Source organism: Lissotriton helveticus, chromosome 7, assembly GCF_964261635.1.
Source record: "Lissotriton helveticus chromosome 7, aLisHel1.1, whole genome shotgun sequence".
Classification (NCBI taxonomy): domain Eukaryota; kingdom Metazoa; phylum Chordata; class Amphibia; order Caudata; family Salamandridae; genus Lissotriton; species Lissotriton helveticus.
In genome coordinates, this window is record NC_136068.1 from 521,487,085 (window position 1) to 521,511,186 (window position 24,102).

At 43.4% G+C, this 24,102-nt stretch overlaps 2 protein-coding genes across 4 annotated transcripts in view; one reads left to right on the forward strand and one right to left on the reverse strand.

The window, feature by feature from the left end:
* The window catches only part of LOC144768705 (microfibril-associated glycoprotein 4-like), a 676,294-nt gene that overhangs the window by 214,260 nt on the left and 437,932 nt on the right, over positions 1–24,102 (reverse strand). The window lies entirely within an intron of this gene.
* Positions 220–18,410, forward strand: LOC144768703 (uncharacterized). Of its 2 annotated transcripts, XM_078652568.1 has the most exons (4): positions 220–6,360; positions 11,214–11,536; positions 14,853–15,059; positions 16,112–18,410. In XM_078652568.1, exon 1 carries the CDS (start codon positions 1,315–1,317, stop codon positions 3,415–3,417), a length of 2,103 nt encoding a protein of 700 aa, XP_078508694.1. In that variant the 5' UTR covers positions 220–1,314; the 3' UTR covers positions 3,418–6,360; positions 11,214–11,536; positions 14,853–15,059; positions 16,112–18,410. The 2 variants fall into 2 exon arrangements, with proteins under 2 accessions (XP_078508694.1, XP_078508695.1); XM_078652569.1 differs by lacking the exon at positions 14,853–15,059.

Below are 24,102 nucleotides of genomic sequence, written 5' to 3' on the forward strand. Positions count from 1 at the left end.
GGGAGGTTCGATTTTTTTCTAAATAAAAAAAGCTGAAGGTGACAAGGTGCGCATCCCAAATAAAGAAGTCTAACTCAGCGGCCATCTTGGATCGGCTTTTGTCCTCTTCCAACAGCACGTTACTATCGTTATTCTCGAGCTGCCCAATAAGACCCGTCGATCCATGCGTTGCCGGCGTATTTAAAACGAAAACGGCCCTTTTCCGTTTTAATATATGATTTCGTAGACTCAAGGGAAATCACTGGGCTTCTTTGTCAAGTTTAAAAAGAGCTTGTTTCGTTTAATACTTTATGGTTGCGTTGCCGCTAGCACATTAGGGGTATCCGTTTCCTTCTGAATACATCAGTATGTGTCACCCAAAAAATAGCACTTTCCGTAACCCACAACCAGAAAGTTCCGCTATATTATCCTATATACTTGGGCTGAGGCGTCGATTCTTCCATTGCCAGCTCGTCCACTCCGTGTTTTGCGGGTCCCTTTGTGGGCGGGGTTTTATTTGGTCACGTTGAGCGCGGTTTCTGCGGGGCTGATGGGTGATCTGGTGCGCACTTGGTCGCGTTGGGAGTGCGTTCTCTCAGTGGGGAGGTCGAACTGGCCTGCCGACATTATCCCCACCGGTAACGGAGGGATCCTTACAACGAGCTAAGTAGACCCCCTTCCCCCGAGACTGATTAGCTGTACACCTGCCCCCTGTAGAGCTACCCGAACTTCCCCGACGACGCGGCCAGTACCTTGGGCACCCACCATCTTTTACAACCCCCACTGGTTACAACTTCCCCCCAATCATATATATCCCGACTGAACGCCGACCATCTTTAAAAAATACACACACCAAAAGATCGAAGATAGCACCTCTACTCAGAATAGCTAACTAACCCCGCTAGAAACACACCAACACTACACACCTGCGTCCCACCCCCGCCTTCGTAAGCCATATTAACCAGCAACCACCTCTTTAAAAGTCATATTGTCCAACAACTACCCCCACAGCCCATCGGGTGCCAACACGATTTACACTGTTATATGTATATAACCTGGAATGAAAAGTCACTTGGTGCGATAACTCACTTCGGTTAAGCTGTTGGGATAGACACCGTAGTGTCTTTTTATAACACACAAACATCCTAATTCGGATTTTTATGACCATTATATTGGGAGGTATGCTGACCTGATTAGGTTGAGACCCCAGCTTTCACCCAGAAAGAGCGTTGTTTCCCTTTTTTAATACAAGAGTGTCATTATTCTCGAAGAGATACTGGCAGACCGTGCCACCAGCAGAGCAGTCCAGCAACGACATCAAGAAAGAAGGGCATCATGGAGCTAAGTGATGAGCAGCTAGTGCTGAAGACCTGGGAAGTGGCAGTGCGAAAGGGATGGGTATTTGTTGTCGATACCCTACTACGTGGTGGAGTGGAACTTTTCTCCCCTACCGGTGGTGATTCAAAGGACCAGGGATTCTGGGGTCAGTTTGGGGATTGGTCACAGCAAGGTCCCCCAGCAGACCATCCAATGGTCAGCCAGGAGTCTGGGGATGAAGATGAGGAGGTGACTGAAAAGGCCTGCCTGAATAGCAAGGAATGGCCTTCATGGTCTGGGCAGTGTCCTCGTTGTAGTGCAACCACTCTCTCTTCTCGAGAGGTGCCCACAGTGCTGAGCGCCCGGGGAAAATATCAGGATGGGACGTCTGTGTACTCTAAGATAAAAGAGTTCATTGTTGAGGTGACCAGCGTGTTCCACAAGTATTTTTCTGGCATACAGGGGTCTGGTAGCAAGCAGAGTCTGACAACACGTGAACCTTCACGCCCAGTATCGATACATGGCATGCCAGTTTTGGAAAAGAGGCCAAGTAAAGATGCACAGACCCAAGCCCCCTCGCGGGCATCCTCGGTTCCTGTAAAGCAGCTCCCTAAAGATGTAATCTCCAGAGCCAGTCCGCTGCCTCAGCAGGTCGCACTGGTGCGGGCAATGCCTGTGTTGACTTCAGTGGCAGTTACTGGGTCTAGCCCTCCAGCTCCTACAGGGGTTGCTGACGACTTTAGTTGGGTTAAGCCATTAGCAGCCCATGTGTCCATGCAATTAAGGGAGACAGTGGGGTCTTTACGTTTCTTTGACATGTTCGCTCTTCTGCAAGGGCAGTCCGCCAAAATCACCGGGAAAAAGGAGGCTGCGATTGATCGGACACTTGCAAACTGGCTGAAAGCATTTGAAGTAATGGGTAGCATTCTGCTAGAAGATGCACCAGATAAGATGGAGGGCTTCTTTAACTATAGTGTTACAATCCGCTGGGCCCATGACCATTTGTCCGAGGGGGCATGGCGCATCTACGATCAGCTGTTTCGTAAATTGAAAGAGGCCCATCCGGATATGAGCTGGGCAGTGGTGCACCCTCAGCTGTGGCAGAAGGTCTCCAAGCCAGTGCCTCAAGGGGTCAAGGCATTTGGAAAAACCTGCCCGCTGTATGATGAAGATAAATGCCAACTGGCAGACCGCTGCCAATTTGCGCATCTCTGTTCCATCTGTGGGGGTAAGCACCCAAAGATGAAATGCAGCCGCAGCATAGCTCCTAAACCGTCTCCCAGTGGGGAGGCCGTCATGTCTCCTAAACCGTCTCCAAGTGGGGAGGCCGTCATGTCTCCTAAACCATCTTCCAGTGGGGAGGCCGTCGTTAAGCCTCAGCCAAAGGTGGAGTGTAGCACAGGGGACCTAGGTGGCAAGGATACAAAACAGCAAAAACAAAAATTAAAATCATTGGAGCCACGACCGGGGTATGTCATTTGCCGGCATTATAACAGTGGGTTCTGCAAGCTTGGGAACGGCTGTTCCTTCAAGCATGCTTGCTCCGGCTGCGGTCAGAGGCATTCTTGGGCGAATTGTGGCAAGGTGGAGCCCAAGAAACCTAATCTAAAGAAGAAGCAGCCACCGGATGATGAGGCAGTGATGAAGAAAAAACTCTGTCAACCCCAGCAAGGAGGATTGGTGAAGGGTGGCCTCAACTTTGAGCTAATGTGTCCCAAATGTGGGGGTAAGCACCCTAGTGCGCAGTGTACCATTGCGAAACCTGGCTCCGAGGGGCTAAAACAAGAGAGCCAAAAGAATCCCAGTGGTGGCCCAGAGCACCACGAATTTTGCACTTGGTACAACCGAGGAGAATGCAAGGTAAGGAGGAAAATATGTCGCTTCAAGCATGCTTGTTCCGGCTGTGGGGATGATCACCCACTGGTGATGTGTAGCAAATCGAACTCTACGCCTGAGCCGCCAAAAAAGAAGAAAAAAAAGCAGAAATTAAGAATACGTGTCTGCCAGCAGTACAATTTAGAAAAATGCAGGTTCGGGAACCTCTGCAACTTGAAGCATTTGTGTTCCAATTGCCATCGAGCACATCCAGTCTGGCAGTGTACCACAGTATTCAGTCTTTGAACAAAAGATGTGTAGAAACGCGGAGCTGCTTCTTGAAGACTAGAAGCTTCTCAGTTAACTCTGCTCTTATAAGTGCTGTCTACTCTCGTTGGTGTCTATTTGTTGCAAAAGCAGGTAACCTGGCTGTTGCTCCTCGATGCCTCCATTTAAGTATGAATGTTAGTTTCTTTTTTCCATGGAAACACACTAGACTTTGTTTACTTAAGTCATTCTTAACCTTTTGGTTCTTTTGCATGTAGGTTGATATTTTATCATTTGTTCCTGTTTTTTACCCCCTACGGAGGATAGACGTCGTAACCCTTCTGCTCTTGATAGCCTAGTTTTATATAGGCTGTAATTTGTCTTTCTTTCTTTGTAATAATCCCCATGGTCGTGCCACGACGCCTTGAGCTCCTTTACTGTTTTGTTGGCACCTGCTCTTCGTTAGTGTTGCTCTCTGAGAGAAACTTTGTAGTTCATTCGCCCCTGTTATATGCTATCATGACTCCTAGTTCTGAGACTCATATTTTTCTGAACAATACTTGTCTTGTACATTACTTCTGTTTAATATTTAGAAAGTCGTCGATTGAAATTCCGTAATATCCCTGATGCTTGTAGCTGAAACCTTCCATATTGTTGTTTCTCTTGGAATTTTAACCCATGGTTGTTGAGAGGATTTGGCCTTCTGTACTGCACTTGATGCCTTGCCAGTGATTTGTGCATAATGAAATCTCCGTCTCTGGTCTGCTGGCTGTACATGTCCCTCTTCATCCCAATGTTCCTCTTGTAATTTTGTTTAGCATCTTTGAGGTCCTTCAGTAGATTCTCACAATCCTATTTACCGGTTTGGAGACTGTCTGCACCTGGAATTTTTCTGTTGTCTGAATTTATACTTACTAGGCTGAATTTATTATAAATGGCTATTATTTCCTATAAAATAAACTGAATACAAGGAGCACAGTGTAAGCATACTGCAGAGGACTACCCAGCTTGTGTTTGGGCGTTGTTTCATTTTCGTAAGGATGAAATGGAGAGATACCCAGTTAATTGTATAGGACAATCATTATCCCCTGTCAGCTTCTAGCTAAAAGATTGGATATCAGAGTGAGACGGACAGGCCTACATATACTTTGGGTAGTAAGTCTTTCTCCCTGACGCCCGGTATTCTAAAATCCTTCCACACCTACCAAACTCCGTGTCTTTAATATGCATTGATCAAAAAGAACGTGTAACCATTTGAAAAGTAAATTTTGGCTTGAGTGTGCATGGCCGCAAACATTTCTTGGGAAACTAGGTTCTTCACTTACTTTGTGATTACCAGTACCTGTGGTTTCATCTCGCACAAGATATCGTTGTACGAGGAGCGCAAATCACACTTTCAATCCTGTGATGCATGCATCTTTAAGTATGCAATGGAAATCGGGTTTACATCTCTTCACTGATGATTTTCTGCTTAATTTGTTAACCAGAGTGGTCCGCCATTTCCTGTTGCAGAGTTTATAGCTAGTAGTAGAGACTGCTGGGACCTTGTTCTCCTTTGCCTTGCCTATAAATGTAAACTGCTTGAGCTGGGCTTCTCTGTACAGCAGTTGTTTTGGCCTTAAACTCTCTAAATTGTGTGACTTTTCCTTGTTTTTAGGACCATCTCTATCTATATTTGCAGCTGATTATTACTGCAAGTCTGTTTGTCTTCTCATATATATTTTGTAGAAAGTTTTGCCCTTCCTTTGAGTGATGCAGGTTCCATACCACTTTCTCTAGAGAATTGTTTGTGAGCTGTGCAGTGGAATCTTAAGAAAACGTGTTACAGCTATCAAACGTAGACAGGAATGATGGGTCAACAGCGATAAATAAGCCAATGAAGGAGTTTAAGATTTGGCGGGAGACTAGAATCGGGTTATAATTTCAGGGAGCCTGGAACTTCATTAAACTACTGAAAATATCCTTTACACGTGTATTCTAGTGTTGGAAAGCAATCCCAAATAAGCTATGTTAATCTGCAGGTCTCATTTTCTCTTCAGCATCACCTCCCTATTATAAGTCTCAATATAAGTGCTATAGCCAATATGCAACTATCTACTCACACTTAAAATATAAAATATACTTCCAACAGCTCACTCCATGCAGAAACGGTACAGGTGCCCTTCCATAAGTACAGTACTCGCCGATACTCCTGTTCCGTGCTTTCATAAATCAAAATTGGTAAGAATACATTACTGTTGGAACTGGAAACCAAGCTCACAAGATTCAAAAGGCATAGTTTTTATTTTTGACAAACTAAGTCAAAAGGTAGGTTAGGATGCCTTTTGCACTTCTGTACCACAATGGTTGTCAGTGGGTGCCTTGTAGATAAGTTAATGAACTAAGTAAAATTTATTTTCCATCCGCTCACCCGTTTGATCTGCCCTCTTATTGACAAAAAAAGTCCCAACACTTGACTCCATCAAAGCTGCAGTGGGTACCCATAGCTTCCAACAAACAGAGCTTCTTTTACTGCCACAATTGACATGTGATCTGCCAACCCCTCTTACCCACCGCCCCCTTTTGACTTAGAATAGCTTCCATGCATTGAGCACATACAGGAAGATGGTCTTGAACCTAATCAGAGCTCCTAACTTACAATGTAATTGGCCTACAGGATTTCCCAACGTTTTACTGGCTGATTCCATTCTATTGCATCCCAAAGACCCCAACTTCAGACCAATCCATCCTGGTCTTGTCCCTCTGATTAAGAAGGATCTTAGTGACCTGACCTCAGGATAGCTCCCACATACGAATAGCCACTTTTTATGTTGAAAAAGATCACCATAAATGTCTTTAAAAAAGCAAAAAGACACAAAGTGCTTTCATAATACTGACTTTTATGGCACTACTGCAACTGGAAGGAACAAAGAACTGGTGTAGCAGAGAGCCAGCTGGGCTTACTAGATGAATCGTGGAACCACGATGGCCTAGAATGGAAAGGTAAGGAATGCTGAGATTGTGGACATAGAGATTTTTTTGAGGGGTGATGTTGGTAAAGGAACAGGAGGAACGTGGGCTGCTGGCATTAGTATGGGTTTGGTGAAAACTCCGTTATGTTCACTAGAGTGGGGTTAGTGTTAAGAGGCGAGGTGGAAATGTTTAGTGTCTCAAGACTGTCTGATAGAGTCCATGTGCACTATCATGCACTTGCTCATTTTGACATACCACCTGATATTTTTATCTTTGTGAAACTTGTCTAATGACTCCTATAAGGTTTGCACCAATTTGTATCTTTGTTTGATCCCATAATCGAATTCCTTATGCTTCTGTGGGGGGCTACTCCAAAAAGAGCCAATTCATAGTTAAGGATGGTTACACCCCCCGGGGTAAAGCCAATCCATCACTCGTAACTGAAAGCCTTTCTTCCTCATCCCTTAGTGCTTTTAAATGTCACTAATTTATTTAGATAATCAACATTACGACAGCCAAGATGGCTCCTAGTGCGAAAAAGAAAGCTGGGTTTCCTACCGCCCCCTCCCCCCTTAACATCCTTGCCGTAGCGCACGCACCGAGACTGTTCTCCAGAGATGCTGTTTGGGTTTCAGACTTTGAATCCACTTCGACCTAAACTAGCCGACTTTTATTTAGAGCTGAGAAAACATGTTCTGGATGGGTTTCCTGCATGGTTTTGAAGAGCACGCTCACCTGCATCGAGCTCCTTGTGTCAAACTGACCGCTCTACCGGCTTACTGCCAAGGTAAATAAACACTCGGCACTTTACGCATAACTGCTGCAATTCCACATCGCTGCTATTAGTTTTTAAATAGTTTATACTCTATGGGAGATCGCATGTCCGCGCGTCACCAGATACTGTTTGTTTTAATGTCGCCGCTTTTAATGTTTTTTGCACTTTTGAGGGTTTTCTAAAGGGAGCGGAAAACCTGTCGGTAGTGGTGTGTTATATACTACACGACTTGGGAGGGAGGGGCTTAAGCGCCATCTTGGTCAGTGTTCTAGGGTTTATGGAAGCTGGCCTTAAAAGCAAGGGCGCTGCAGGATGGCTACCACGGTAAAAATCTGTTGCACTCAGGCACTTACCGCATTGCTGCTATCGGTAATTGGGGTTCACACTCACAGGCGATCTCCCGAAGAGTAAAAAGCATAAACAAGCATTTGCAATGCAATAGGTCTCGGAGTTATTAGACTTTGAGCTATTGGCATTGTAAATGGCAATGCCTTTTATTTATGTGTTGCTTTTGAAAACATAAATAAAAGGCATTGTCATTTACAATGCCAATAAGTTATACTCTCGCAAATGCGAGACCTATTGCATTGCAAATGCTTTTTTTTTTTTAAAGGGGCTAATTCCATATAAAAACATAACTCAAGTGAACACACTAGTAACCAATCAAATAGTAATCCTGTTAAAAGAAATACAAATCAGGAAAAGTGGAATGACAAATACTGCAGCTATATCAAGCTGAATATTGGATCCTGCAACTGCAAGCTTGGAAGCATTACCTATGTAACAAAATGCATGGGACCACAATGTCCAGCTATCTGCTTTCTCAACATTTTTTACGGTCCTTGGGCAGCGTGTGGTAGGTCTTGAAGACACAACAAACCACTTAATGCCTAATCTGCCAGACGTCTTCCGGTTTTCCAGGATTATTCAGTGCTTTTGAATCACAGTTGTGAATGAAGTTACCATAGAAAACTTGTAAGATTGCCTCAAAAAGTGAAAACAGCAAAATCGTGATACAAAAAATATTGAACGTGTGGCTGGCTACCCCTATTTGTGAAATACAACTGAATGCACACTTACAAAATAATGCAACATACACTGCAATACAACAAAACGGCAATGAAATATATGTACAGGAAATACTTTGCATTTGCCAGTACAAAATATTTTATTGCTTCAATTGTGGGGACAGCTTGACAAAGAAGGGAAAAGTTGTTAAGGAAGTGCTGGATGACTATTGCTTCAGTCAGTAGGCAAGCCTTCTAATTAGTCTAATCATTAATAAAACACTTGCAGATCGAAGTTAAATTGGGTGTTCATTCATAAATGTATACGGTTTAATGTTAAATAAAGTTCTCATGTTTTAACAAGACATGCATGAAAACGCTATTATGGAACGAAGCTAACACTATTTGATCCGTATTCATAATGGCCTTAAGAAGCTACAGGATACTGGAGAGGAGAAATCAAGACCCAAACAAGTTAAAAAAAAAAAAACTGGGAGGGGGGAGGAAAAACACGAGAGACGGCCTGCGGCCGTCAAAGTGAAAGTACGGCCGGCATTGCTGTGGGGAGGGGGAGGAGAAATGCGGGGGCCTTTGAAGTGAAGCTTCACTTGTGTGTGAGAGGTGTGGGAGGAGTGCGGCTCGGCTGAGCCAGAGCGCACGCTGAGGGAAGCTTGTGGGGTGGAGCTGCTGGGGAGCAGATGGCTGGCGATTTGATGCTGTGCACGCGCATTTTAGGTCAATGCGCTTGCGCATTGACCTAAAAGCGCACGGGCACAGCACCAAATCGCCACAGTTAGTTAAACTCTGTTTAAAGCCCGATTTAAAGCCCGATAGTCTCGCTCCGCTCAATGTGCATGCGCATTGACAGGTCGCGAGACCTAAAAACTAATAGCAGCGACGCAGAATAGCGGCAGTTATGTTCTAAGTGGCCGAGTGCAACAGTGTGGTTTTTTTTTTTTTTTTTTTTTTTTTTACCCTGGCAGCAATCCCGCAGCACCCTTGCTTTTAAGGCCAACTTCCATAAACACCGACCAAGATGGGCACTATCTGTTATACTGGCCTTGGAGCACTTTGCAAACCAATTGAACTAGTTAGTATCATTGAGCAGTAGGAATAGACCTTTACAGTTTAAATTGTGGTATCAATTTTATTACGCCCCAGTACGGCTACATAGGCCAAATTGAACAAAGGATCCTTGATGTGTGCCGGGGACAATATTTTTTATATGGCCGGGGAATGTCTAAAAATACAGGAGTAGTGGACACTGGGTCTAATTATCATTAAATCCGACCCAAAAAGGGCCAGTCAAAGACACCCTATTCTGAACCGTGTTAATGTTAAAGCTGATTCAGCACAGTATGGTGATTGTGTTGCTAATGTTCCTGTTCTGGGGAACCTTGGCAACTCTGGCTGTAAGTCCCTTTTGTAGCAGCACCAATATTTACTTGCCAGGGTTGGTATTCTGTGAAGAGACCGAGAAAGGATAGCATGGAATGTTCTTAGTGTAATTATTGATGGTTGAAATTGTATTATAATTGCATTTATATAGCGCTACCTACCCCATACGAAGCGTCAAAGCACTTTTTCGGCGAGTAGCACGCTACTCCGGAACCCATTAAGGATTTGTGTTAAATTAGTATAGTTAAATATGAAAGTAATTTGAGTGGCGGATGGGTTAGTCAGTTATTTGGATTGAAAAGAAGAGGGGAAAAAGGTTTGCAAAAGTTTTGCAGTTATATAGCGCTTGTTACCCCTGATGGGTGTTGAATCGCTTTTTTGGTGAGTAGCACGCTACTCTGGAACCCAAAGGATTAGTGGTGAATTAGTATAGTGAAATATGAAAGTAATTTGAGTGAACTAATTCAGTCCTTCCCTCAATCTCCTTTTGTTTCAAAGTATCAGTGGATGGAGCTCTGAATGTTCCTCTTGTTTCTACCAGCAGCCCCCACATGGATGAATACTGTATGGCAGTTCTACAAATCTGTCTAGGTTGTGCTCACTGCATTTATCACATATTAGTCCATGGATAGAAAATCAAGAATTATTTTAATATTGGAGCAATGTCCCACATTCATAGCAGGCATCCTAACCGACCTGGCAGTGGATCCATCTCCTGCCATGGGCTTTAGATATATTCTAGGGCCCATACAATTTAGTCGTTCGCCCATTTGCTATCAAAAAGACATTGTAGCCACCCAACCCACCCTGCATTTTCCAAAAATCCCTTTCGATAATCTGCTGAAGATGCTACATGTTTTTGAGGCATACATCAGTACAGGAGTCTGGTGGGCAGGAGGTGCACAAGTGTGCTGCTACCCATAGTCAAGGAGAGTACTTGTCCCCAGAAACCAAGACGTGGGTGGATAAGGGTTTGTGGTAGCTAATTTGTTTCAGGTGCACCAGTGTTTTTACTTGCTTAATGGCAGCGTGTCTGGCCTACAGATTGTTCCCTGAAAAATCTATGCTGTATGCCATAGCTGGTGGATAATCTTGCCCCCTCAGGCTGTTTTTGGAGTAAAATGCGTTTTGCCTTTTCTACATCAGTAGTTTAACCTGGAAATTGTGAGCATCTTCTGAAGGATACTGTGTGCTTGAACAATGTGTTTTTCCCTTATGCACACGACAACCTGCATGAGCATTGTACCTGGGTGACTGCCCCAAACAACTTGGGTTTCGTGTGAGCTTGGAGAATATGCATACAGTCCTTGCCAACTAGTTTCTACCGAATGTCAAATCCAAGCTCAATTTTTTTATGTTGGGCATTACGTAGATACATAATGACCGTGGCTGCAAACATTAGATGTCTGTTGAATTTAATGTACATATCTGGTAAAGCTAATACCAGCTTCTCTATTCCTTCTGGGAATGCACAGGATGATGTATTATGATTGGGAAAGTGTAACATGTTTATTGAATGCTTGTGCTGTGTTTAGCCCTGGCATTCTGCTTGTGTCCCCAAATCATTATGCAAACTTGCCCATATCCAGCAGCTTTTGTCCTTTTGATGGAAACATTTAGCAACCTCGAGAGACTTAAGTGAGAAATGAGATACTGCTGGTTACTGTTCCAAAAGTAGATAATACCAGTTCATTGTCTTACAGGAAGTATCACATCAGAAGGAGGACCTTCATCAGATACCTAGCAAGTCCCTGAAGAAATCCTCTGCCCTCATCAATAGGGCAAAAAGGAAGAACCAACTGACAGATACTTGTATGGAGGTTCTCTAAAAGAAGTGATCATATTTGAAGTACAAGGTCCATGCGGCTGAGCTCTGTAGAAACGAGCCAAAAAATAACTTTGTATCTTGAGACCGCTGAATTGTGAACAAGCAGATCAGACCTACAAGATGGGTGAGCCTGCATTACCCTGCACAAGTCCTGTGCCATCTCTAGTTTTGTTGGGAGCAGGATTGGACCCTTTTCAGGTGAGGAGACTTGTGTTTTTTTCTTTTCTTTTTACTCCAGGTCTTGTGGTAGTCTCTGTTGGCTTTGGCCTAGTGCTGAAACCCTTTCTCTTCAACCCTTGCTGTTCTCAGGATATCCTTGTATGCCATTGTGTTGTCAGTACAGTGGTCCTTAATACTGAATATTTGGGTACAGTGGATGTCTCTCCTACCAGAATCTTGCTGGTCTCTGGCCAGCATTGACATAGCAGTCCTTGACTTTTTTCTACATTTAAGATGACATACTTGAGTACTAGTCAAACTCCAGAAGCAGTAGATTCCCTAGTTGAACTGTTACTGAGACTTGGATCACAACTGGCTTCCCCTAGAACAGTATTTCATTGTAGAAAAGAATATTTGACCTCCGTTAGCCTTGTTAGCTGCTCACTGAGACTTCGTGAACTACCCCACCCTGCTCTAAATTTTCACTTTGAACACTGTCTGCCCTTTTCTTGCTTAGGAAATTTAAAAAACAAACTCCATACTATTTGGATTTTTGGACCAGCTTACTGGCTTCTCAATCATTTGAGTTCAAATCCACTAAACACTGACGTAGTGAACATTGCACTGCGAGCCAGAGAGGCATTGAGGCCTGTGACGGTTACTTGGCGGCCTTCTCATCCACCCCATACTTGTTCTCTACTGATGAGGGAAACTATCCCGAAACCCGAGCCATGTCTTGGGTCTAGAGATTTTGGGAACAACGAGTACCTACTCGCACCAACTTTGGTGAACCACTTATGAACTTGACTTCTATTCTTCGAACTACACGCACTTCAGATACCAGAGTGCTTAGGGGCGACCCGGAGGAGGGGCTAGCGGAGTGCGATCCATTGCAGAATTGAACATTGCACTCCGTTCCTCTTAAAAATGATGTAAGATAGCCGACTTTCATAGTCCGCGTCGCACATTGTTGTATTCTTTGAACCAGTTAGTGTTGTGTAGTTCCATTTTCTAGTAGGAACTGCACATTTGTTGGGCAGCATAAATGTAAGGATGGTGCCAGACTGATTCCGTGCACCCCCTCAGGATATGTTGGCCTAGAGCCCAGCTACCTCACACCGCCACCATAAGCACCCCTAAACCTAGACAGGTAGCTGATGGCTTGGACAACCCCAGAACATGGCAATCCTGACTGCCCCAGGAATCATGGTAACCGATCTAGAACCCTTTTGCTCAGTCACTTGTCCTCTTCATCTGAGAAATGTACAAAGAAGATTTCAATATTTATTGAACTAGTGTCATTCTTGTATAGAATGTGCTGCAATGATCAATTGAAGCAGATAACATTAATTAGAAGTATAAGGACAGTGAGCAAAATGAATAGCTCCATCATCTTGCTGAAACAGTGTATATATGCAAGCATATAAAATAATAAATAAATATAGGGCATTCCTACTATGCGTTCCCTAACCTAGATGCCTAGGGTGTGTGCGTGTGTTCAGCCAAGAATCCCCTATAGGATGACTTAACCCCTGTTACCTGAAGGGAAAGTATTTAGGTCCCCGTCTTGGTCACAGGTTGATTTCAAAAAGGGGGTGGTGAAAGTATTTAGGTCCCCGTCTTGGTCACAGGTTGATTTCAAAAAGGGGGTGGTGAAAGTATTTAGGTCCCCGTCTTGGTCACAGGTTGATTTCAAAAAGGGGGTGGTGATGGACAGAGTATCTGAGTTAATCAGAACACTCCTACCCAGTCAACAGATCAGGGCTTGATCCATCACCGTTTTTTAGCTTACTGCACCATCCCAGTTCAGAACCTGGCTATATGCAAATTAGTCTGTCCCTGGCCCAGTGCATCATGGGATCAGGGCAGACCAAACTACCAAGCCATTTCTACACTGGAAAGGAAACAAGCTTCCGGGGACCGGTTTCTGGCATTACAGCCGTCTTCGGCCCGGCTTGCTTGAATCCTGATGGTGCAGTGAGCAAGGGACTCATGTCTGAGCATACCCTTCCACACTCATAGTGGCCAAAATTATTTCAAAAAGGGGGTGGTGATGGACAGAGTATCTGAGTTAATCAGAACACTCCTACCCAGTCAACAGATCAGGGCTTGATCCATCACCGTTTTTTAGCTGTAGCCAGGTTCTGAACTGGGATGGTGCAGTGAGCTAAAAAACGGTGATGGATCAAGCCCTGATCTTTTGACTGGGTAGGAGTGCTCTGCTTAATTCAGATACTCTGTCCATCACCACCCCCTTTGAATCGTTTTGGCCACCACAAGTGTGGAAGGGTATGCTCAGATGTGAGTCCCTTGCTCACTGCACCATCAGGATTCAAGCAAGCCGGGCCGAAGACGGCTGTAATGCCAGAAACCGGTCCCCGGAAGCTTGTTTCCTTTCCAGTAAAGAATTGGCTTGGTAGTTTGGTCTGCCCTGTTCCCATGATGCACTGGGCCAGGGACAGACTAATTTGCATGTAGCCAGGTTCTGAACTGGGATGGTGCAGTGAGCTAAAAAAACGGTGATGGATCAAGCCCTGATCTTTTGACTGGGTAGGAGTGCTCTGCTTAATTCAGATACTCTGTCCTTCACCACCCCCTTTTGAATCGTTTTGGTCACAGGTTGGTCATCTCTCCTTGCAGAGGGATCACCTAGCAGCTGGGCTGAGGTTTCAGCATTTAGTGACTGTGCAATGACAGCAAGTGCTCCTCTGCCTCAACCCGGAAATGTTTTTTTTAAATAACAAATAGCATCCTTGTTCCTGAGCTTAGACGTTAGTCAGGCCGCTGTTGTTTATGATCTATTGGTAGCTGCATCGCCGCATTGACCAATAAAAATCACATTTGACCAATGTATGTTCAGACCATGTATGAGATGTTCAAGCTGTTGTGATTGTTCTTATGAAGTGGAATGTGTAAGCAGTGGCATTTCATGTAAACTAATCCTGTACTGTCACGCACGCAAATGCGTGTCAAGTCAGTTTGTGAAGAAGGCAATTTAGGAAACCGTGTGCATGTAAAATGGCAGTGTTTCTCCCTGGGCCTAACTGAGCCACATGATATTAGGACCATATTAACTGACAGTTGTCAACAGTACCCACATTGAATCAAAGTCCACAAAGCATGTCGGACACCCAACCCTTTGCTCATTGATTAACTCTGGCCTTAGGCCTCCCTGGTATTTTATTTTACCTCCTTGCCACGTAAGCAATATTTTTTCATTTTGGAGGGTGGGGGGGGGGCAGGGGTGGATGTGTTGTATCTTGATCTCAAAAGGTACTAGGACCTTTTTGTGTGCTTATCACCTTCAGTATACTTATTGCATTCATGTGAACACAGCGTCTATTCTTTTTAACAGATATTGCTTTGACAATGGATATGAATGTAATTACTTATCATAAGACCAAACCTAAGGATCAGCTGCAACAAGAGCTGCTGTGAGTGGCTACACACCCATTTGAAAAGATCAGTTCAAGACCCCCTTGCTAATTTGTAGGATGATTACAGAAGACAATTTGCCCTGGAAATTAACAGCAAAAAATCCCAAGGAGCCATCTTCCTTCTGGTGAGTCCAGTTCTTTAGTCTGCTCTTGTCCAGGCCCTGGGCTCCTGCCGCTGATATCTAGAAACGAATTATCCCTACAATGTGCGGGAGCTAGCCTTGCATCATTGGAGTTCTGTTTCTCATGAAGATCAATTCTCTTTCTTAGTGGATGCAGGAAGACCCCTTTTATTTCTAAATGAGATATGGGGCCCCTTCACATCTCATTTGACGTGGATTCGTTTTGGTAACTGTTTATTTCATTGGGTCGTGGTTTACATGGAGGGAAATCTGCTCCGAGTCTTGGCTACTGTCAATTCAACAGTGGTGGTTCAAACCCACTACGCCTGTAACCATGGGAGACATTTTCAAGGGACAGGTTTGTGGATACCATGGGGGGGGGGCGACATATTTTTTTCTGCAGAGACTGGTGGTATCTAAGTATTCAAAATATTGCAGAAGAAGCCTTGGCCTGAGACGCAGACTGACCATATAGCGTCATCAACAATATATCCTAGTTTCTCCAGAACATGCTGTAAACTTCGCTTCTTGTGCTGCCTGTAATCTAGGGAAGTCTTAAACAACATATTTTCGAAATGTACATCGCAATAGTTATTCATGCTATTTTTTTTCTTTGTGAATGTGCTGTACTTAATCGAATTTCCTAACCCCAAGCTGCATCATAGAGGTAACTGGTATGTCATGACTGGTCCCTTCTGAAAATCGAGACTCCAAGGAGAAAGACTAGCATTTGGTACATGAGGTCCCTGGACACAATTGGTAAACTGCCATCACTCACTCCCTACGGTATTTCCCTGTAGCTACGGACTAATTCAGTGTCTGTTTAAAAAGGCATAAAATATTAATGAGCCATAGTCTACCCTCAGATAGCTGCTTCTATTTTAGATGAAAAACAAAAAATGGGTGTTTTTCAATTTGCGTTCATTTAGTTTTGAATTTAATTAAAATAAAATGCACTCCTGATGGTACTTTTTATAGTATGGCTGAATGTTTGTATTTGTTTTATTCTATGCTTTATTCTATGCTTTAACTAAATGTTTTTCTTTTTGACATAGATCATACAGAACACCAAAAAATAGCAAAGCTTAATGAACGGTGGAATCAAATCCTGACCCAGCAGCACAGCCGATCAGTTGCACGATTGTGTGAAACATACGGAATAAAGCAATGTGAAAAAGGTCTTAACTACACAGAACATTCATCCTCTCACCCCAGTGGTAGGATCCCATTGACTGCAGAACAATTGTACTACAGGATTTTTATAAATAAAAAGGTCCTAGCACCTATATATGTTTTGCCAAGTGACTCGCGATGTAGGCCCCTATCAATTCAAATGTAGAACATGTCAAGAACCAATCTGGTGGAAACTCTGGACCTTAAACTCTAAAAACAGTAAATCCGATTGCCCAACCAAACAAAGGAGAAGAGAGAAAGCTTGTCACTGCGTTAAAAACATGAAAAGCCAGAAGGACACATTTGATCCAGATGCTTCTCAAGCAACATGCAGGCTAGTGATCATTGCTGTCGCCATAATTAGTCACATTTCAGATATTCTGAGGTAAGATTATCATCCCATTTCACAAGAATTCCTATCCCTACCTGGCTTGTACCGACCAATCAACCGCCCTAATGTAATTGGCTGCTGTGTGCGGAATACGTACTATTCAGTCTTTCAAACTGGAGGAAGGGTAGACCTCAACAAGGCCTTTTGTTCCACAGTCGTCTTCATACCTGGCCACACACCAGCAGATACTTGTTTTACTTTAAGGTACCTACTCGAGAAATATGTGAAGCTCTCTTGACAGCTTAACTCCTTGAACTAGTACAGGGTTTAGCATAATCCTGTATAGATGGCGAGCCTGCATGCCACGACCAGGAACTGGCAAAGGAGGACGTTCAATGGGTATGCTTCAAAACTAAATGATTTAAAGAGGCATGCAGACCCCTCCCCTAAACCCCCATCTTCAACAGCCATATCTGCAGATCCAGTGAAGGGCAAAGACTGTACCATCTCCTTCCCCTTTTCAGTAAAGAATCCAAAAACATAGGAGGCATCTGTCGGGAGACTGCAATCCTCAACAACAGTGCCAACTAAAAAGCGGCAAGGAACAATATTTATGTCAGCAAGACCAAAGATGCAACAGAGAATGGCTGTACAGCTTTTAGACGACAGGCACCTGGCAGGCTTTTACTTCTTTCATTTGCTTTGTGGCCCTGTAAAAAGTTGTGATTGTCTTTGAATCGCCTTGCTGATAAAGTTTACTTCTGGCATTGAATTCTCTTGATGGTCTGATAAAGAGCATGTACTTGACACCAAGGGCAAACTCAGAATTTCATGGTGGAGAACCAACTGTTGTTATGTCTAGATACTGCACTCTTACTCTGTATGACTTTGGTATAGTGGACACTGGTGAATAAGACATCACTGGAATGATCCACCCTACGGCCCCCTCTCGGGGAAGCAGATGGCTTGCCTCTGTGATAACTCATTTGGAACAAAAAATGGTCAACTTCTCCAGCCTTTTTGTGGCAGCATCCCTCTGCACAATTGCTGCTATTCGTGTATGAAGGATCCAGCGTCGGGCTCCTACATGCCTCTTCCCGAGTCAGCAGTCAGTCAGATTTGCAGTGACCAGGAGCTCTGCTATGAAAATAAGATGATAGAACCATGCCTCTAATACGGCTGCACAGTGAATAAGAGAAGCAAAACCAGTGATCAGCCCAGAACCCCATCTCGGGCAACTTAACCGGAGACTGCATCAGCACGCTTCACATGCAATACTGACCATTAAATAATCCTCCAGCACACACCAAATCGGGCACTGCATTCTGATTCTGTGGAAGTAAAATAAGAAATGGCCTACTGGATGTAGCCAACCTATCTCAAAGCCTGCCTCCGAAACAGACTGAACGGGCACAAGACACATCAGTGCACCCACAAGCCTGGAAACACATCATCCTTTCTTCCTCAACCAAGTGTGCATAGTGATCTCTCCCAGCACCACCCGGCCAGCTCTACACAAATACAGGCCCCTTTGCAAATGTACAGAGACTTCATGGCCTTGGAGTCTACTGCTCTGTTGTAGCACATCAAGAGGAAGCAGCATGCCAACAAGCAAAAGAGTACACCTGTGTGACTTGCGTCAACATCCATCCAGTGTTCTTGGAAGGCACAGAAACTCTATTTAAAAATCCTCACCTAAATGCAAAAGCTAAGACTAGAGGGGCACATAATCCTCCTAAGGATCATATGGACTACTGAACTCCTCACCATGCTTAAACCTTTTTTTTCTCACTATGATTCATACCCCAGAAACTTTAGGCAGAGGCTAAATAAATGAGTTTTGTAATTAACATGAATTTGACTCCATGGAAAAGGTGTCCTTCAGTGCTCTATTGGTCTGATGTGCATGAAATGAATATCTCCTGTCAAGAAAGCTTGTGATTGTTAGTGTGCATGTTTTGGCTGTAGGAATGTTGTCTGGTACTGCCATGAAAGAGAGAGGGCAACCTCACAACCACATGCCTAGAATGTTTGTTAGAATGTATATCATCCTACTCCACAATGGCTCCCGAGATACTCATAGCCTCAAGAACCTGACTTTAAATCTAGTCACAGGCAGTGTGGTCTCTATCAGGCAGATCGCAAGCGCAACTATTTGGCAGACTGTGCAACAGGGTTGTTAGCCCTGTAGTCCAAGAACAGGAATGTGGTAGCCCATCTGGAAATCGAGGTAGTTGGCATGTCACTGCTCCCAGTCAACTCCTCCATATGGATGCATTATTTTTTAGGATGGAGGGGGGCGGGCATTGGATAATGTCCCATCCATACTGCACTGTTTTTTCCCCTCATACTTGAAAGCATGTATCGAGGAATGTTGCACAACGTCCAGTTACCCAAAATTAAGGGGATGGTTTTGTTTGCCACGGAGAGTGATGCCTTCTTGCCAATAGCAATACAGAAATATCTTGAAATGTGTGAGAGTAGCACTTACAAAACGTGAGTGGCTGGCGCTTTCACTGAGCCAATATTTAAATATCTGCAACACTGCTCATAAGGTTGAAACTATATTTTGTCTTCCACTCTAGGAACAAATAGTTTTTGAGCATATGTTCTTGAAGTTGCACTGATAGCACATAGTTGGGGGGGTGGGGGGGGCATGTTCTTGTACTGATGCACACAGGAGCATCCATGTGCAGACTTGCTGAGGTCCTCCTGCATAGATTGGCATCACACTACCCAGCCATTTGCTGAAAGGAAGAGGGTACATTCTTAACTCACTCCTTGTCACCCCTCTGTCTGGCAGAGATATGTCTAAAGTTTCGTAGGTTGGGCTTCAGTGGTGATTTCTCACTGACTTATATGTGGAAACATCTTTGGTTTCCTTACCTGCAGACCACCGGGGGAATCTTAGTGGGTCCAGACCTGTGGGATCCATCCACATCGAAAGTTTGGAATAGATCTAGACCGGCATTCAGAAAGTGTCTAGATGTTCAACTTCTTGCACAAGAGTAGATCTTGATCAAGGCAGACCCTGTCACTCGAGAAAGCCACGACATTCTGGTCTCCGTCTTTCAAGTTTGACACCAGCTCCTAAGTTACTTCCTTTCCAAGGGTTGGTACCATTCTGCTGTGGCAAAATATGGGTTCCAGCTCCTTTTTATAAAATGAAATGTGATTTATTGAAATCCTTCAATTACATGATAGTAAAACATGTGTGGTTGTCCTATCTTTTAAAAATGCACTTGTATGTCATTTCTATTTTGTGGATGCCGATAAAGGTCTGACAAGTGTAAAGTGCATTTGCTTTTTTTGTGTAAAAAGGTTGGCAGTTGCTAACTAATACCAATTATCTAGAGATAACCATATGTTAAATGGTAGAGCAAAGTAGTCGTAAATGTCATCATAACATGGGATTTTAAGTCCGCATGTGGCCCTGTTGAAAAGGACCAGAAAATTCCACTGGTCACAATTTTCTGTATTTATTATAAACGAATCAGTGAGGAGACCGCAAAACCATAAGTAAAATATGAAAATATTCTTTAACCACAATGTCATAGAAAGTCATTTTATTCCATATCTTTAATGACAGACAATTGAACATCAACCATTACAGTACATTAGCCTCAGACCTCCGACAGGATAATTTTGCTTAAAATTGATCAATAACATCAACCTATTTATGGTATTTGTTGTTGTCACATGAAGGTGTTTTAGTTGTCAATGTCAGCCATCCATTTCGATGTTTGATGTTAATTTTGGTATTGGTACCCATTTTCAGTGTAAGCAGCCAGCTTGTGTTTACCGAAAACCCCACTTCTTCAGGGTCGTGAGGTATGTAGATTACTAATCTTCATATACCGGGTTCCCATTCATTCACAGCAATTCATATACCGGGTTCCCATTCGTTCACAGCAATGATCAAAGAGGTAAGCATGCATGTTTGTGCTGAAACAAAACGTTACTGCTCCATTTGAGATCATTTGTTGTGATCCGGGCACCCACCACCATCAATTAAAGCCTTAAGAATTATACACCTTTCCAGCTTAGTGATGGCAGGCAACAACTGTGTCTAAACTGTAGGGAGGCATCCACGTATTGGGATAGGACAAGAATTAGACTGGATTTATGAATAAGGGGCAACAGCCTACTATTGGCGGCTTGCCATGTCCCTGGATACTGGACACTCGCTGTGACGTCTGCCTTTGGCATGACTGTTTGAAACCCGGGGATGAGAGCCAGCTATCCTACGTGTAGGTTGCAGCGAACACTGGATGAGGATGCATGTGCGAGAGGAAAGCAGTTTGATGAGTTTTGAATCTTCCCACTCTGTGAGTGGACTCAGACTCATCTTTGATTCAGTCCAGCTCCCTCCTACAAGGTTAGGTCTGGAGCTTTGCTTCCGTAGAGCTGCAGACACCTATTTCAAAGTGGAATACTCAGCTAAAACAGTTTCCAGTGATTTCAGACTGAAAATGCATGATTATGAGCAAAATAAAGTGCCGCAAAAATGCCGATAAATTTCCATGTTTGTGCCACTAAACTACCATATTTGTGCCGCTAAGTTTCCTAATCCATGCCGCAATGTCCTGGGGGGTCTGCATATACAACTTCTATCTCATACTGAAGCCCATACTTGTACAGAGCATCACCGTAAATGCATTTCATAGGAAAGGTTGTTTAGAAATAGGGAGTTCCCTCTTACTCAACAAAATTATTTTATTCGACAAAAATGCTTGTCTGCAAGCCCATGTTTGCGAGGTATCAACATGTCGTCCTTCAGAATCTTAAGAATGTTTGATCATGCTGCCTTGACGAATAAACGACTGACATTGCCAACACAAAAAGGCTGTTTCGTGACAATTAACATAGTTACCATAAATTGGTTAAAATTGTAGATTCCGTTAACTCGTAATTGGCTTGTTAGAAATCAAAGGCCTAGGTATTGGAATGGTTGATGTGCAGTTATATTTATGATAAAATAGATGGAATCTTAAACTACTTTTTATGACGTTTGAGGTTGAAGAATATTTTGAAGTTTTCAGTGTTTGTACTGTATACCTCTGATTCGTTTGTAATGCATAGTCTTAAATGTATTTTTAGCAGAAGAATGTAATACCACCACTTAGTATAATTCTTCGTACTCATACTACATAAGGGCACTGAGTTGTGAGGACCCGGTAACATGCCCAGGATCACAGTGCTTGCAAATTTAGACCGCTGGGTGTAGCACACAGGTTGTCTTACTCCACAGTCCAGCAGTCGAGACACTGTTTTCTGCATTAGATGATTGGTGAGTTTTCTAAAGATTTGCAGTCAGTTAAAAATGTATGAGAATCTACTATCTGACAACAGACCTATATCCTACAGATCTAAAAGTTTCCAGCTCTAATGTTTGCATAGAATCCTCTTTGTGATGTTGTGTTAGCGGAAGGAGACGACCCCTTTCTGAATCAGTCACATTAAAACATGTGTAATTTCCTCCTCCTAGAACTGGGAAACAGTAGATTAAAGCAATTCAATGAGACTTTTTTTTTAGGTAAGGTATAAAATAGACTTTTTTTTGTTACCGGACAAATGAGCACACCAGAAGTTGTTGCATTTCGCAAGTTGAAGCTAAAAGCCTTTATGTGCCCTACCACTGCTTCTAAATGTACAAACATATTGCACATAGGCGTGCTAACATGTCCACATTATTATTCTCCCTGCTACTTACTGAGACTAAGTGAGGTCACCCACAAATACACTTTCCCCAAATACATGCAGACTAGAGCTAGAATAGTTAACTATCCTGTCTCCAAATAATTTACTTATTTCTAAGCTTTCTCTTTGCTTATGTGGAGAACCATTGCTGCATAAATGATTCTGTGAAGCGTATACTTATGAGGAGGGTTAAACTGCTAGAAAAGTTGTTTTTGATTGGTGGTGATAAGGCATACAGGGGCGCATATACCAGCTGAAGCAAAAACCTATTGGATATAAGAGCCCCCCCCCCCTATTTATAGCCAGCTACTGTTGCTCCTTCTGTTCCTAATTCTTCTCACTTTCATTCTCCTTTCTTTGCTAGTCCTCTTTCAGCCTTAAGGCTACAGGACATAGGACTGTGAGAAGTTCAGGGCACATTGACGCTACCGCCTGGCTCCTCTCTTTACACTAGGCCTTGCACTGAGTTGACAGTTACATTCTTTGTGTAAGAATGAGTATTGTATTGTGTAGACTAGCAATGAACAGTGAGTGAGAAACGAGGATATGGAAAGTGGTTATTAGTCACTGACTGTTTGTGCCATTAACATGGAGATGTCAGCAGGTGCCATTTGAATGAATATATATATATATATATATATATATCTATATCATAAGAGGTCAGGTTTGCAATTGAGGACAACAGCCAGTGTTCAGAAGGTACTTAGCAATTCAGTTCTGCATAGCCACCTGATAGGAAGTCCAGCTAGAAGGTACTGCATTGTGTCTTTGGTGATCTTTTAGTCATTTCTCTGTGGAGGTAGCCACGTATTTTTAGTTCTAGAACATCACAGCCTATGGCTGGATGGGGGCTAGTACTTTTTTGTTTTTTTTAGTGTGGTGCATAGAAGCGGCTTGCAGTATTTTACAACATATAGTAAAATGATTTAGGGGTTAACATACTTTGGCCAGCTTAACAACTTGCCACAACATGTTAAAAGTCAAACGAGCTTGCGACACATTAAAGGTTTACAGTAGTGGATTGCAGTTTAGATAAAACATTCATGGGTGGATTTGTATGCTTATATCATCAAATGTGCATTCATTGAGGGTTTTAATACTCTATAGATTTGACCTATGGCTCAAGGCCAGATTCAAGAGGTGAAGGAAAAATATAGCTGGAAATGAGGTCTAGCTATTTCTCCAGGTGCGGATCTTTCATGGAACGTGTATATTGGCAGAAAGAGTGAGCTGGGGAGATCGTTTGGGAGGTTCAGAATAGCTAACAAGATCTTGCTGCATACAAAACACATACCTGGGTGCAAGAGTGACCTTTAGAGCTGGTATAAGTGATTTCAGAGAGGTTAAATAGTGGAGAGGCTCCAGATGCCTCTGTTCAGTCAGCGTTGTTGGTCAAGTTAGGGCTGCGGGTGGCATTCTATTCCTCACTTAGGCATAGGCATGTATCAAAGGTGGTGGTAGCCCCTCGCTGTGTATGGAGAGGCTTGCAAAGATTATTGATGCCCAACAACCCCCTGACTGGTGAATGCAAGTGTGATTCCCGTTACTGAAGAAGGACCTGCAGTACCGGGGAGGTACACGTAAAAAAAAAAAACAGGAGCTTGCATTTGTTGTACTTTTGCTCAGAGTTCCGGGTTCCTCATAATTGATGTGCTCCTGAGACTGGATGTAGGATGGATTGTGGGGCAGTCAGTGTCTATAGTTGAAGTATCCCATAAAGCCTTATTGTTGCTGGTTTAAAGTTTGGGCCACTCAACCACCTCTTCTAGTGTCCCCAATGTTGGAGCCTGCTTAATCCTGACCTATTGTGTGAGTTAGCACAAAACCTAAGGTGTATTTGTC

Bases quoted from the DNA above. Each gene is read 5' to 3' on its own strand.
- LOC144768703 (XM_078652568.1), top strand. From the start codon at position 1,315: ATGGAGCTAAGTGATGAGCAGCTAGTGCTGAAGACCTGGGAAGTGGCA.